This window comes from Crinia signifera, chromosome 1 (genome assembly GCF_055691185.1).
Source record: "Crinia signifera chromosome 1, ASM5569118v1, whole genome shotgun sequence".
Classification (NCBI taxonomy): Eukaryota; Metazoa; Chordata; class Amphibia; order Anura; family Myobatrachidae; genus Crinia; species Crinia signifera.
The window spans coordinates 143,022,259-143,039,302 of record NC_139217.1 but is presented as its reverse complement, the minus strand read 5'-3'; the positions used below and the strand labels follow the sequence as shown (position 1 = coordinate 143,039,302).

At 40.0% G+C, this 17,044-nt stretch overlaps 1 protein-coding gene across 2 annotated transcripts in view; it reads right to left on the bottom strand.

Annotated features, from left to right (window-relative positions):
• Positions 1-3,237: 3,237 nt before the first annotated feature.
• NDNF (neuron derived neurotrophic factor) overlaps positions 3,238-17,044 on the bottom strand; it is a 47,958-nt gene continuing 34,151 nt past the window's right edge. For both annotated transcript variants that reach the window (XM_083174445.1, XM_083174446.1), the window contains exons 2-4: positions 8,647-8,835; positions 7,014-7,138; positions 3,238-5,276 (exon numbers count right to left, since the gene is read on the bottom strand). In XM_083174445.1, the coding sequence (XP_083030571.1) occupies positions 3,877-5,276; positions 7,014-7,138; positions 8,647-8,834 (1,713 nt within the window). In that variant the 5' untranslated portion in view covers position 8,835 and the 3' untranslated portion in view covers positions 3,238-3,876. The remainder of the gene's footprint in view (positions 5,277-7,013; positions 7,139-8,646; positions 8,836-17,044) is intronic.

Below are 17,044 nucleotides of genomic sequence, written 5' to 3'. Positions count from 1 at the left end.
AAAATATCATTTATGCTACATACTTATTTTTTACCAATATGCTTGTAAGTTTTGTCATTTTTTTCACCCCTACATTACTGAGTGCAGTGAATATGTGTCACCTCTCTTTTCCCATTTTTACAATTCCTGCTCCGTTTTTTATCCCACCCACACAAAGTTCAAAGCAAGCATCACACAGATGTTCATTCTAACACAATCTATGGAGAGTAAATGAGCCAATATAAGGAGACAGAATTCAGCATTTAAGGCTTATAGCTATTAGAGAAAACTTGATTGATTATAATTCTGAGAATAATTTAGAATACAAAGTATGGAGTAAAAGTGTGTAAACAAATTAAAAGAAAAAAATGTTATATCAACATTGAAAAATGTATTTTGTTTCCTTTCAATATCACAGTTAAAAATAAAATGAAAATATTTTAGATTCAGAAGTTATTCCTCTATTTTTTCTAAATAATAAGTAATCAACAAATAATTAACATTTTGTAAAATGTCTTTAATATAGCTTAGGGTACAGATGAAGTAACATTTGCTATATTAGCTATGCAAAATGAACGACTGTACTTCGTTATTTACTTTAATCCAAATGAAAAGTCAGGAACGTAGAATTGAGACTTATTACATTTTCTACTGTATATGTGTAAAGTACAGCAGATAAACATTCTATACACTATCATCAGATTTCCATAGGGGACTAGAGATAAAGAAAAACAATTAATAGCTTGGCTGAAATACTGAGGACAGTTATAATTAAGGGGGTCATTCAGACCTAATTGTTTCTCTGCTAATGGCTTGTGATTAAAAAAGATGCTGGATTTTATCGCTGAATGGCATCGCACCAGTGGTGTATTTATAATGGGTGCAATGTGCGCTGTGCACAAGGGCCACTAAGTCCCAGGGGGGCACACACCGTGCACACTGCACCCATTTTTTAATACTTACCCCTCCGGAGTCCCAAGCTGAAGGCAGCAGCGCTGATGGAATCAGAAAAAAATGGCCCTGGTTCCATTTTTTCATAGGTCTGTACATGCGCAGTAGAGTCTGAACCCTGTAGGGCTCAGACTCTATTGCGCTGCACGGCAGGGCACTACGGCTGGGAGAAAGGTGGGGACTTAAATGGAGGCATCACACATGCCTCCTCCTCTCTTACAGTGCCCCTGCTGCATACAATCCGTACGCACGCGCAGTCAATTAAAAATAGTCTGTTCTGCAAATCAGGTCTGAATAACCCCCTACGAACATGGCTCTCCATGTCACTCATCCTACCCAAATAATATATGAACGACATATTAAAACAAGATAAATAAAAGTGTTATTTATTTTACATCTTTAAATATAGAGGCCAAACAGCCTGGTGATCACACATTTTATACACAAAGAACAAATACAAAGAAAAAAAAAGACAACCATTAAAAATGAAATACAAAGAAAGTGACAACTGTACAAAAAATACACAGATCAGTGACTACAAAACACACCTCTGATCACAAACTGACAGGCGTGTAGAACCTTAAGCTCATATGCTCCTTACATGCCTGCATAAAACAATAATATCAAGCAGCTGATTAATATGTCTAGTTTCTGTCACCACAACAGACCTCAAGTGCGGCTTTGTGTTTTCATTTCCAATGTGTATATAATTGTCCTTGGTGCATTAAATGATGGAATCTTTTTTCTATCTTAAAATACAGTATAAACCTATTTAATATAGTTACTATCTTTCTTCTGATGTTGTTCTACAGTATAATTGTATGACAACTACACTAGATACTGCATCCTGCCTTATGTTACTCATCGTTTTACAAAATGATTTTGTTGAGTGATAACATTGTAAACCAACATTAAAGTCGGTTTCTGTATAGCCGTCACAAAGAACTACAGTGATTTCCATTAATAACATCTTGTCATTTTAACACTACCTTGAAAAAGCTGCAGCTTTTAGTTTTGCTTGTGGATTAAACTACAAAGTGCTGTCAGTTATTGTGTGTTTCATCTTGCTTAATGCTTCCATTATACTGGGTGGCCCTTTGAAAACGTCCCACTATTCCAGCCACAATAAGACTGTCTTCTAATTTGTTTGTTCCTTAGTGTATTTTCTTTTTGAATCTCGTTTACTACTAAATGCACTATGTATGTATATATATATATATATATATATATATATATATATATATATATATATATATGTATATACACATACAGAGTACCACAACACTCGCCATCCCTGCGAATGGGGTGCAAGCAGCACTCGCCATTCCCAGGTTAGGGTGAAGTGGCCTGTGACCACATGCTCTAATAAATACAAATACAGGGACTCAACACTCTCCATAATGAACTAACTCACCTTAGTATATAATTAATCAAATATATATATATATATATATATATATATATATATATATATAACGCAGGAATAAGCGGCACTCAGAGGCTGTAGAAACGGTGAAAACCAAGTGGAATGTTTATTCCATGTGCAGGGACCAAAACGTTTTGGAGCTCGCAGGCTCTGTCGTTAGTTGAGTGTAAGTGTGCTTACACTCAACTGACGACGGAGCCTGCGAGCTCCGAAACGTTTTGGTCCCTGCACATGGAATAAACATTCCACTTGGTTTTCACCGTTTCTACAGCCTCTGAGTGACGCTTATTCCTGCGTTATATCCCTTGAGGATTCACGCCCTCCTGAAAGAGGGCACCGGAGCCAGTTATTTTGGCATCACCCCCAGACCTGAGTGCCGGCCTCCTTGTTCTGTATATATATATATATATATATATATATATATATATATATATATATAGTGTAGTCCAGCGGGGGGGGGGATCGGTAGCGGCACTCTGAGGTCTTGGTAACCAGCAGTAAACAGCCAAGAGGCAAATATACGATGGATCGTATATTTGCCTCTTGCTGTTTACTGCTGGTTACCAAGACCTCCGAGTGCCGCTTCCCCACCCCCCCCCCCCCCTGCTTGCCGGACTACAAATGGTATAGTGGCCGCCAGGCTACTTAGATGAGGCACCGGGGCCATTACATTGGAGGTTTGGAGTGTCGGTTCATCACTACATATATATATATATGCTGTATATATATATATGTATATATTTGTTTAATTTAGCTATTTGCTTAATATAACTTTACTACAGTGTATATTTGTATATTTTCCACACACATCATCAAATACATAGCAGATGGATTGCAGTCACAGTTTTTTATTTTGTATTTAGACACTGAGAAAGCAAAAGAAATATATAATCTCATACTTTTAATTTTTTTATGTACAGGAATATATGTTTGACAACTTTATACATACAATACATATTTAAAAAATAAACGTGTCTAGTAGGAATGTACAATAGCCAAGGAATTAACAAGAAAAAGATAGGTCCAGTTAATACTTTCGATTCAATTTGTATTTAGCAGGGAATGGTTTTGTAGTTTACAGTCATAGAACATAAACATTTCAGACAGAACTTTATAAAATAATTTACATATAGTCTATCATTTCTAGATTGTACTGGGTGAATATGTAGAGAGCCAGAGGATTTGCCTTGGCCAGTTACTTAATAAAATAAGTTAGAGGCAGTTCATGCACTGTTTAATGCAACTGAAATTGTCCCTCGTTCCTTCTCCATCTTCTATTATCATTACTTCATCTACCGTGTGTCTGATATCGCACCACAGACATATAATAATGGCATCTGTCTCTCAGCTCCAGAGAAGCAGCAGTGTTACCACTTACAAGCAACCGCTTTGATATGTAAACAGATGTATACAGTTGATATCTTTCTACACTGCTATAGGTACTGTCACAACTCTTAGCTGCACAAGTCAGTCAATGTGCTCACTGGAGGATACATTTCACATATGCGCGCACAAGGATTCTAACAGAACTTTCTTGTTTTGACAACTTTGCTTTGATATTTGACTGAATGGCCTCCATGACCCATGACATAGACATCCAACATGTAAGATTTCCCAGCTTCAAGCCCTTTAATTGTCTCAGTGGTGACTGCTTTATGCAGGTTCTGACTGTGGAAATATTTGCAGAGGACTTTCTCTGATTTCTTTCTCGTGTCAGGACCCAAACACTGGTTTTGTTCTCGCTTCTTTTGGTCTTCACTGTAGTCGTCATCTACTTCTCTTTTATATACACAATATTTATTTCTTTCTTGCGTTCCCAACCACGCTATGGTGACTGAGGAGCATGTACGCAATTTGTCAAAAGCTTTGATTCTTGTATCTTCAGGCAGAGAAGGGAAAGGTTGTTTATTAAATTTTGATGTTGCCAAGATCTTTAGCATAGAGGCACCTTTTTTGCTTCCTTTGAGTCTTATCACATATTTAGCTTTGGGTTTTCCTCTTAGCTGAAACTGGCGCACGCCTTCCACGCTCTGTGACAAGAGCAGTTTTCCATCCCTTCTGACCTGGATTTGAATAGTGTCCAAGCAGGAATGAACAGAAAAAGTAACTTTTTGATGTGATGAAACCGGAGCAAATCTTAAAAACTTGGCACCCTTTCTCTTAATGAACACATCAGTAACTTTTCCATCCTTCAGTTCCACTGTTTTTTGCTTAGCTTCTTCTTTGGTTCGAGCAAATGTTCCAACATACGCAGTGCTCATATTTGTGGCAGAGTTTACCGCAAACACATCAAAGTAGTACTGGGTGTCAGGCTTCAGATTAGACACGGTAAATATGTTTTTGTTTCCGATGCAAACCTTTTGAAGATCATCCTTTGGTTTAACAGTCATTTGACGTGCAAACTTTGTTGATAAAGTTTTTGACATGAAGCTTCGGTCTTTACCAGCATCATTTTCCGATGAAAACCCAAAATGGGCAAAGTCAAAGGGACTGAAGTCTAACCCAGGCTTGGGAGCCACCATAAAGGCATCATCTGCACTGATTTTAGCTTCAACAGCGCAGATACTTTTAAAATTGTGTTCCTTGTTGATAACAACACAGTACTGGATGGGCTGTTTCAGAACAGATGAAGTAGGAGTTGGTTTCCATGCCAGGGTGATAGTGGTGCGTCCAAGTGATGTTACATCAACTCTTGGATCATATGGCAACTCTGGGTAAGGTTGGTCAGATTCTGGTGTAGTTGTGGCATAAACTTTAAAGTGTGTGTCCTTTTCTGTTGAAATTAATTCCAATTGATATAAGCCAGATGGAGAATTTGTAGACACAAAGTACTCCACATCGTTCCCTTTATAAGAGAACAGCTCAGTGCCTTCTTCATTCATAATCTGCTGTTTTTGATGCTCCAGTGGTTCAGGCTCACCTGAAATTCAAACATAGGAAAAATAGATGAGTGGACATGTTATTACAGGAGAAATGCAAGTCTGTGCTTTGAACACCTGACCTTGTTTAATTATCATAACATTTGCGCTCAACATCTGCTTGAATCTGAATCAGCAATGAAAAAAAAGCCAGCTAAGAAATAAATCTCATACACACGCAATACGGAAAGAGCCACGTGATTGTGCATAATTGCTGACAGTTCAAAGAAATGACATCGCTATGTGTTACAGAAAGAGATGGCTTTTCTAACAGCACACATGTGCAAAATCTAAACCAAGGGGAAATGTTGTTACATTTGAAACATTAAACTAGTGTTGTTTAAGAAGCAAAAAAAATACCACATACAGTTAACTGTATGAAGCATTTGTTTATATATGTATTTCACATTAGTAACCTGGCTTTTGGCATACATTTACAATGCCTTAATGTCTAAATCCAGTAGGAAAATATTTGAAACTGATTAGAACCTAAGGACCATCCGTATAATAGAATATGCCTTCCTGGGATGAACCATTGGTTAGATTTATTTTGGCTTATTTGATTGCAAATGAATGGTTATGCATGATCCACATCAGTGGAGCACTGGGGTGGGGGGCAGGGTGTCATATGCCTTCCAATGGCCAAAATTCTGAACATAAGTATGCTGGGGAAGGTTAAGGTTAAGCTATGGGTGTTAAGCTGAAGAAGGGGGTAGGGTTAGGTTGTTGGTGAGGAGGTTTAGGGGGTGGGTTAGTTTACTGCCCCTGTCAGGAGTTTTGGCAGTTGGGATGTTGGTGACAGTATTCTGAATGCCAGCATCCTAACTGCCAGTATCCCATACCCAACTCTACGAAGGATTCTACTAGCATATAAAGATGGGACTGCATAGTAAGCTCTCCCAAGCAGGGCCCTCTTCCCTCATGTGCTTTTGCTTCACCAAATCCTGCAACGTTCTGCCACGCTGATACTGATGCAGCTATGGTTATGTACCCTGTACTTGTCCTCTAATGTAAACAACTATAAGTTGCTGTTTTGCTTAGTTTATGTACTTTGTAATTGGGCACAGCACATCCCTTGTGGCGCCATATAAATAAAGGATAATAATAATAGCAGGGAGTAGGCTATGCATACGCTCCCACAATGCATTCACTTCAATCCCCATACAGTAAGCTGCTAAATGCAGCAAAGCAATACCAGGAATCAGCGAGCATGTGTCAGGTTTGATATATGGTAGATAGAGAAAGAAAAAAGAGAGACAGAGAGAGAGAGCACGAAAGAGATAAATTGGTTAAGCAATGCCAGGCCTCATCTTTTTTAACTTTTATAAATATAAAAATTATTGTCCTTAAAACCTCCATACTAGGATGGGCCATTTCTTAGGGGCCAGTGCTCTGTACTTGCCTCCAAGGTTTAATGCTGCCAATCAGCCCCTGATCCACATGTTATTCCACCCCCATGTAGAGACACAAAACACAAACCTGTGCTGAAAATAAGTCCTGCGTGGATAATATAAACTCAAATGTCATGTACAGAAGGTATACTATTTGTAATTTATATAGCAACGGTAAAGCTAAGTGAGAATAGCTCTAGAATATTAAACTAGCCCTACTATATACATTGTTCCTATGCAAGTGGACTACATACTGTACTAGTACATGGACGAGTGGCAGGATACAACCCCTTCCAAGATTTTGTAGCAAAAAGAAACTTGGATTAATATGGGTAATTGCATTATTACCTGATCCTTCCCCGCTAGCCTCTTCAGGGAGCTCCTGCAGCGTCAGCTTCCACTCCAGTGGTGCGTCACAGGGTGTAACAATCACTGACAGAGGTGTGTTATCTTCTTCTACTGCAAAGAAATACCTGCAAGGAAAATAATGATGATGTGTAAATTAATGTAATAAAAATGTAAACAGTGTTAGAAATTCTTGTATAACATACAAAAAGTACACTTATTAAAGATTGATCATAATCATTGGATTTGGGGCATAATTCCTCATGGTTTGCTAGTTAGATAAAAAGCTGCTGCCTGAGATTAAAATCTTGCCACCCAGAAAGAAAGAATAACCGCCCCTTGCAAACAGCGATGCATTCGCAGATCCATTCGCAAAAACTGAACCATCAAACAGTTTTTCTCTATTCAATTAAACTACAACTTCTATGCGACTGATAGGCATACAATTAAGTATTTGCCAATTGCAGCTGTGCATGCACAATGCAAACGTGCAGTCATTCAATAATCAAACGGATTGCGAATACTCTAATTAGAGAATCTAATTCATCCCAAATCTGCGCAGCGGCCAATTATCAATACACTGCACAATGCACGTGCGTGACTCCTGCTAGCAAAGAAATCCTGCTACTTTTTTCTTCGCTAGCCGTTTACAAGCTGAATGACAGGAAACCGGCATCTGGGGGTGGTAACTGGCTGCTTAGTGGGAGTGCTAAGAAAAAAATGCAGGCATGCCAGAAAAAACAGTAGGCATACCTAAGAAAAGGTGTGCCCAAGTGTTTAAGGGGAGGGTGTGTGGTTAGCTCCGCCCTCGATCTGGCTGATTTTATTGCAGCCGCTGAGCAACTCTCTGGCTACTCCTAGCTTGCGATGAGCAGTGCCCAGTTGAAAAATCATTTGATGGTGAGCGTTTAATGAATTGTTTTGGACATTTTTGTTCAGCTGTGAATTCTTTGTTCGCCATACACATCTATCTACACGCACACCACAGTGGGGCAGCGTCTACCTGTTCGCTGACCCCTGTAGATTTACTGAACTGTGATCAGGTCTGAATTGGGTCCCTAGTAAAGTATAGTGGAAGCTGCAGCTGATCTGTGGAATGGGCACTTACCCCTTTCATACTGTAAATGCTGGGGATCGCACCCAGAATTAGGACACGGGTCCATTCCAGGAGCAACCTAGCATTTACGGTCTGCAAGCTCTGACACTTACCCGGCTTATTGCCGGGTCGGTGACGTCACATGGGGCAGGGTGGAGCGCCGGCATGTCGTTGAGAGGCGGAGAGGAGGCAGCGCTTGGAGCTGACAGCGCTACATTCTTCAAACGTTGAATGGGACTCGGGTTGCTTGTCCCGGATTACCCGTTCACACCCCACCATACCATGAAAGGATCCCAGGAGCAACCCTGTTAGCTACCAGGGTTGAAATGCTGGGGCATGGCTCCTGGGATTTGGGCCCATACACACCAGCACAACACCCGGGTTGTTCCCAGGCTAACCCAGGAAAAAGGCTGGTATGAATGGGGTATTATAAAACGTACACAATAAAGCAATTTCAAAACTTGGTATATGAAAATGTTTACATATCATAATCTCCAATGATAAGATATATATACATATACTGCATATGTTTATAAGCACCTTTTGGGGTTATCTCTGAAAAGATAGCCACTGATTTCAGCTCCATCAGGAATTACAGAGGAATCATGGAAGAGAGCTTTGTCTCTGATCTGCATCTGGAATAGTTCTTCATCTCTGGTTGGCAATTTCTGGCACCTTATGCAGACAGGCAGCAATAGAAATGTGATGTACCAGTTAGACAGCAGCATTCTGGTAAAACAAAAATAAGATAAAAAGGTTATTTGAATTTTTTTGTCATTAGGTCATATCATGTACACAAAACATAATATATACAAAAAGAAAAAATGAATACATTCTGCAATTGTTATATATAGAATCAATACAAATAATAACAGATAGTTTAGAACAGGGCTGCCTCTATAATATATCATTTCATGTAATTTGTTGTCAGGTGTGACATTTAATCCACACATACTATAAATTAAATAATATAAAGTATACTTTTCACACCTCACTTCCTGATCGCACTCAGCAGTAACATAGTACTGGTGACATACAGTAAGCTGCATATACTTCACACTCTGACAAGCACAGTAATGGTGCAACACTGATATATGTCACCTGCATGAAACTCAAGAACCACTTGATTGCTGCTGAGTACCAGCAGCTTCTTAGACCCTTGAGCCATGGAAATATGTACAACCTAATTACATAGTCATTAGACTACTATAGAGTCACTACAGTATTGCTGAATGGAATATTTTTGTCTGTACCTGGTATGTAATATTAGGTAACAATCCCTTACAGAACATACTTAACAATGCCCCAGTAAATATTACATTGTAGCAGTGCTTTTAAAAAAACAGTACTTGTGTAGTTTCCGGCGGTCGGCTACGCTACTTTTTCAGCGTAGGCTAAGCTACGTTGTCAGCGTAGCCCAATGGCTGCCTAGCGTAGTCAGCGTAGTGTCTCCGCAGCAGTCCTGCGTAGTCACTGTACTGTCCCCGGGAGCTGCAGCTCTGTCCCCGGCATCCCTGGCAAGCCTAGTCAGCACCTCTCACACAGCGCCGGTAACTGCCTGATCCCCTGCGTTCGTGGATGCCGGCGGAGAGGGGATCATGCGGGCAGTAATTCTTGCGGTAGGGTATGGCAACCCTGCCTGTGTCCGCTTTAGGGAGACGGACAGGGTTAGGGGTTTGGTAGCACGTGCGTCTCCTGCACAAAGGGGGGTGCGGTGCGCAAGTGCGTCTCATGCACAATAAAGGACGCATTTGCCAGTGCTCCATGTTACATACTGGCAAATGCCTCTTTTTAAACCCCCACTATACACGGCAGCCCGAAGCATTTGAGCGTGTCCTGCGAGGGGACACTGTACATGTCTTCCCGACCTGTTCATACCCCCACTATCCAGGTCGGCATGGAGTTGATTTTATAAAGTATGGCCATGCTTCGGGCTCGGTCACGGTCATCACACTTTATAAAATCAACTCCACGCCGACATGGATAGTGAGGGTATGAACAGGTCAGGAGAACGTGTACCACGTCCGCTCGCCATACTTTGGGCAGACATAGATAGTGGGGGTGTTTCAGGAACACATTCACACCTGTCATGTCAGGCAGGTTAAAATGGTCAAAGGTTCCCACACAATGTAATAAGCCCTGACTGACTACGCTAACTGCGTAACGCTGACTAACTACGCTAACTTCATAAGCACCGGCTAGCCACGAACGGGTGGGAACACTACCCTGATAGTGACAGGAACGCTGACTACGCTGGCCATGGGATCACTATGCTGATTCTGACAGGGACGCAACGCTGACTACGTAACTGCCACTGTGAAACTACACAAGTACCAAAAAAACTATCATTCTTAATACTTGAAGAAGTTTTTAATTAAATATATTATCTTTAAAACTTGGGTATATACTATACACCCATAGAAATATTTTAAAAGTGAAACTCTCCAGTGTTACCCATTAAACTGAAACATCTTTGATATTAGGATTAAGCAGACAGAAACCTTTACTCCTTAAATTCCTTGGATATATAATCACTTAAAAGACTCTTAAAAACACAATATGGTTAAGATCTGATTCACCCATCTTTATCTAGGCTGTTTTATTAATTTCTTAATGCACATCTGCCTATAAATTATCTTCTCAGACCATATTTATTTCTCTTACATGTTGGCATTATCTATATCATGATACACATGAAATACTATAGTCTGTCTGCAATATGCTGTTTTAAAAAAAAATCTGTGTGCTGAGAAGTACAATAAGATTAAAGCAACTGAACAGTAGGATGTATTTTTATGTATGGATTAATGTTTGTAGTAAGACAATTCAATCAAATAAAGCTGGCCACACATCTACAGATTTATTGTCCAATTTGGCTGGTTAGAACAAAAACCTAGTAATGGATGAGTGCAAATGACAGTTGACCATTTGCTTTAAAAAAAGCTGGAAAACTGACAAACTGTTAAGGTGCCCATACATGGTGCAATAGCACCGTGCGATGAGATGCGCGCTCCAGAGGGCATCTCATCGCACAGTACAAAAAGTATGTGCTGCACATACAGTACTTTTTGTACTGACCTCGGATCGCATCGCATTGCATGCAAATTGCATGCAAAACGCATGTGTTGCGATGCGATCCAGCCCATAACGGGTGAGATCATTGCACCGTGTATGGGCACCTTTAGTCATATTCTACCAGATTTTTGTTCCAAGCAGCCAGATTTGACAATAAATCTGTAGATGTATGGCCAACAGAGGACATTACAATTATTAATTTGTTATTATTTTTATTATGAATAATAATAATAATAATAATAATAATAATAATAATAATAATTTATTTCTGGGAACTAGCCTCCTGGAGTAGCCACTGAGTAAATGCAAATCACAATGTTCCGTTCATTGGTTGACCAAAGTTTATTTTTAAATATAAAAAAGTGTGGGATAGGTTTTAAATAGATGCTCTAAGCCTGATTTAATCGTTTTAATAACAACAATTTCAAATAGCCCAATACAAATATTGAAGAACAAAATCTAGCGCCTACACATGAAAGAAGCTGAGAGTTGCTCTCTTTTCATATTTATATTAATGGGCTTATTCAGTGTGGGAGAACCAAGATGAAAATGAATACATGAAATAAGTGATAATGGGACATGCGTAATAGCATCCAAGTTCACAAGAGGAGTGGGATGCCAGCTGAACTTGAAAGTTTTTTTTTAAAGCGGCAATCATTTTCAATGATTTGCCGCTTTAAAAAATGCCCAAGTTCAGTCAACATCCCACACCTCTGGCGAACTTAGACGTTATTGCATATGCCCTATTATGTTTATAATTCAGTATTTTAGGCATCCCCTGCATTTTGGCGTGCTAAACAACTGTCTAGGTTTGCATAGGGCACCTAGTCCTGGGTAAGTATATATATATATATATATATATATATATATATTATTTTTATTATTTTTTTAAATAACCTTGACCTATACAATGGGGTCACGCAATTATCCTCTGCAACTGCTACCAGGCATAAACATTCCTCTCAAGACTAACAGACCCAGATGCAGAAGATGTGATGTAAATGTACTATTCACCTCCAGACTATACAATATATGAACACAAAATTGTGTAATATTTAACAGATAAAAAGCACTTTACACTTTTGATGACTTATGCTTTGATTAATAAAACGATGACAGAAGGTCATTTGTACTGTGGGAATATTTTAAGAGATAGATGAAGCAAAGCGCAGTTAATCCATTCACTCTCACTGGTCCTTTTAAATAATCAAAGAGATATCTCAAGTACTGAAGCAAAACTGCATGACCGTAATAAAGCTCTCTCCCTTGTCATCTTTACATCACTCGTGATATTTCCTAAACTTTGTGGCCTGGCTATAATGTTCTTTATATGCATTTCATTTCAGAAATCAGCACCCTCTGCAATGTCATATGTCCTTACATTTCAAGCCCAGATTCCTAGTGACAGTGCTCCATAATCCTCTTTCATACAGGAGGTCTAATTAATAGAATGAAGAAAAAATAATCAGCGCCTGTCTGGTCATTATGCATTAGGATTTTGCTCTAACTTTTTTGATCCGGATTAAAGAAAGTAAAAAAAAGGAGAGATTTTAAAAGGATTTCATCTGTAAAACAGAAAATGAATTCTGATAGGCAGATTTTGTTTAAACATTTCTGCCAGGCACACACACATTTACTAAGATGGGAATTCTATTTTACGTGGGATGTTGCTATGGGCAACCAATCAGATTCTATCTTTTAGCTTCGAGAAGGCTTTAAATAAATAAAAAGTAGATTCTGATTGGTTGCCCAGAGCAACATCCCATGTGAAATAGAATTTTATTAAATTTCCCCCATAGAATTCCATTTTGTCAAGATAATAGAAATAAGGAATTCATTGTAATAGTCTTACTACAGTAGGTCTGTGCTTTTTGTGTGAGTTTTCATAAAGGAGGAGTGAGGTTTTTTTTTTTAAAGAAACAATAATTTACAAAGCAAAACCAGGTTTCTTTTACCCTGTAAGTCCGGGGTGGCCAAACCTGTCCTCAAGATCTACCAATGGTACATGTTTTCCAGGCAACCTGTGGATCTATAGTAGGAATGAATGCAGCAGGTTTGAAAATGTGACAGTTAGTAATGACTACAGCTAGGTAACCTGGAAAATGTGGACCGTTGGTAGATCTCGAGGACCGGTTTGGCCACCCCTGCTGTAAGTGATGTATACTTTAAAAAACAGGCAGACTCCCACACAAGGTCAGCACCTCAGGAACTCGTAGGCTATTCACAAATTCTGTATTGATATTGGAAATGTCATGGCTTTACGTGAAGAGAACATTTTTCTGCTGGAGTGACATCAAATGACATTGGAGCAGTCATCACAGACTAGATTCCACACAGAATCGCAAGTGAAATAATTAGAAATTTTGTGGGATTGTCACTCTCTCTCCCCCTCCTTGGTGCCGTGCAATGCCACTGTGCTGAGCTGAGCTAGTGATGAGCTGCCCAACTCCAGCTGCCTGGCCCTGGCTCCTTTCTCCTGGCTGTGTGTGATGTGAACTTGCTAACGTCTCCAGTCTGCAACTTTATGCACATGCCACTACAAAGTCCCTCTCTGGTGTACAGTACATCAATCTGGCTGAATGTGCAAGGACTGACACACTTTTAATGTTGTTACGCACTGTAAAACTGATCAGTGTATTTTTGGGCTCCGATATTAGTGGCTGGGTGTCTATACATGCAACCACTTTCATTGACACACCCACAACATTTCCATAATACACCCATGTGTGATGTTACTTAGAAATATGCGCAGCAAAAAAGTTGGGCGTAGCAGAAGATATGGTATGAACATAGGCGAATATAGAATTATGGTAATGGGTGGTCCCAGATCCAGACATAATAGCAGGGGGATCTTTGCGCGGCGAAGCTGCGCGTCAAAAAGGGGGCATGGCCTCATGGGAAGGAGGCATGGCATTACAAAAAGGGGTGTGGTATTACACTTTAGACCATACACGGTAATGCCCATTACACATTTTAGCAAACTCCGTAATACCCATTACACATAAAGCCACACGCCATAATGCCAATTACACATAAGGCCACACACCATAATGCCCATTACACATTGTGCCACACATCATGATGCCCATTACATACTATATAACACACCGTAATGCCCATTACATATTTGCCACATAAGTGCTGCTTACCTACGTGCTCATTGCTAGGGGGTTCTTGCTTGATGGCACCATAGTACCCATTACACATGATGCTGCACACCATAGTACCCATTACACATGATGCCGCACACAATAGTACCCATTACACATGATGCCGCACACCATAGTACCCATTACAAATCATGCCGCACACCATAGTACCCATTACACATGATGCCGCACACCATAGTACCCATTACACATGATGCCGCGCACCATAGTACCCATTACACATGATGCTGCACACATAATGTCCCTTACACATGATGCTGCACACATAATGCCGCTTACACATGATGCTGCACACCGTAATGCCCCTTACACATTAAGCCACAAATTATGTGTAATGCCCCCACATACCGCCACTTGTAGCGTCCCTTATGCAATGCCCCAAAAGTGCCACTTACTGTAAATTTTTATATGAGCCTTCGCTGCTGCTGCAGGGAGAGATGGAGAGCGGTGCAGCTGCTCTCTTCTATTTTAAATATTGTGCGTGCTGTTGTTGGGCGTGACGTCGGGGGAGCACGCCGGGCGCCGGCACCACATGATTAAAGGGGGGGCGGGCTGAGGTGAAAGCGGGGAAAAGAATTGGAGCAGAAGCTGCAGGGGTGACAATCATTGACAGCTGGGCAGAGAGCAGGGGGCTGCCTGGCTGTATTCAGAGCACTGCAGGTCACGACTCTTTGAAATAATAAATCACACTATAATATAGTTTGTATATTTTTTTAAAAGATCAGATATTGAGGCCCATCCCTGAAACCACGACAATCTCAGCAGCAAGTGGAAATAACTTTGAGCACTTATTGATGGCAAATACTAAAGTTAATTTTGCAAGTAAGATAAATGGTTAAAATTTTGGATCATGTGACGTATTGAATGCCTGGTGTAAACCATGTGCATACATTACTGGTGCTAACCTTCATATCTTGTGATACATACACCTCAGCATATGGGTGTGTAAACAATACTTTTATGTTAATCTTTTATTAATGTAAATTACAACTCATTTGCAAACCATCTTTGCATCGCTACCTTACACTTTTTTATCTTTAATGAAATCATAATATACTTTTAAAATGTATTTAATTTTTAAGTTAAATATTCTTCAGTATGGTTTGGTGGGTGTTGTGAGCCTATGTACCTACGGGCAGTACACGTGCAGTATATCTATAATTGGCAGGTGTGTGAATTTTTGGCTGTGCAAACAGGTCTGAGTCTGACTCTATGCTCTTACTGTACTCCCCATTGCGAACCTTTAAGTGTAAGGAGGCTCACATACCATATCAGTACATGGATGTAGCTGAGTCTCTATGCCTGTTTTTTTTTGTTGGTACGCATGGTACAAACTTGTACATCTTTCTTGGTGTATTTCATATTAAGCAGTCAAGTGAGCAATTCGATTAAACATACAATACAGTTCAAGCATTACAAAAATCATAATAATATCAACAAATAAAATCATATATACACAGTTCTGTGCACAAGTTTTAGGCAAGTGTTCATCCTTCTGTTCTTGCTAATTGCTTATTAATTGATTCAAATAAACTATTAACACTTCTATTTTTGAAAGGGGTTGCCGACAGGGTTGTTGACTTTTACAGTCTCCTCTCCGGGAGAACCCCGAAGAGGAGACTGTCAACATCACTTCTGGGGGCGGGGCCTGATGGATCATCAGTCCCTGCCCCCAGTAATGTAAATACCGCAATATGCGGGTCTCTGATGAGGGAACGGGGCTAAATACGCGCAATTTGCATATTTAGCCCTGTCAATTCCGCCGAAAAGCCGCGACAATTTAAAGCTTCCACCACCAGGTACATGAGGGGGGGGGGGGGGGGGGGGGGGAACCGACCGCCGGATTTCGGGTGGGTTGCCTACCTTTCCGGGGGGCCGGGCTGGGGACCCAATTTTCAGGATCCTCCCGGCCATTCCCGGACGGTTGGCAACTGTGGTCTTACTTTGCAGCATTTTCTCCATACTCACCTATAACTTTTACACAGTATTGTGTATATAAGCTCACACCCGGACGGGTGTTGGCAGGAAACTGCTCTATCTCTTCTAAAGTGGGAATATTATGATACCTTTCAAATGTGATTTAAGCAAATGTTTTACCTGCTAGTATTTTATCATATATATATATATATATATATATATATATATATATATATATATATATATATATATATATATATATATATATAGACAGAGAATGGATCCGGCACAGCAGGACTTAGGGTAGCCAGAGGGTGTTGAACGTGCCCAGGTGCCAGCGATAGGGACCTTTCAGCCCCTTGTAGATAAGCAGGGAAAGAACGGGCACTCAGGGCACTCACTAACAAGACCCTGAGTGCCCGTTCTTTCCCTGCTTATATATATATATATATATATACAGGGCTATTTTTGTGCAGGCTCCAGCAGGAACTGTGGCCCTTATTCTAGTTCACTCTTTCTGACAAAATATTCCTCAGATGGACAAAACCATGTGCACTGCAGGTGAGGCAGGTGTTACTTGTGCAGAGATAATTAGATTAGGGTGGGGTTTTACACCTGCCACACCTGCAGTGCACATGGTTTTGTCCATCTAAGAAATATTTTGTCAGAAAGAGTGAACTAGAATAAGGGCCACAGTTCCTGCTGGAGCCTGCACAAAAATAGCCCTGTATATATATATATATATATATATATATATATATATATATATATATGTC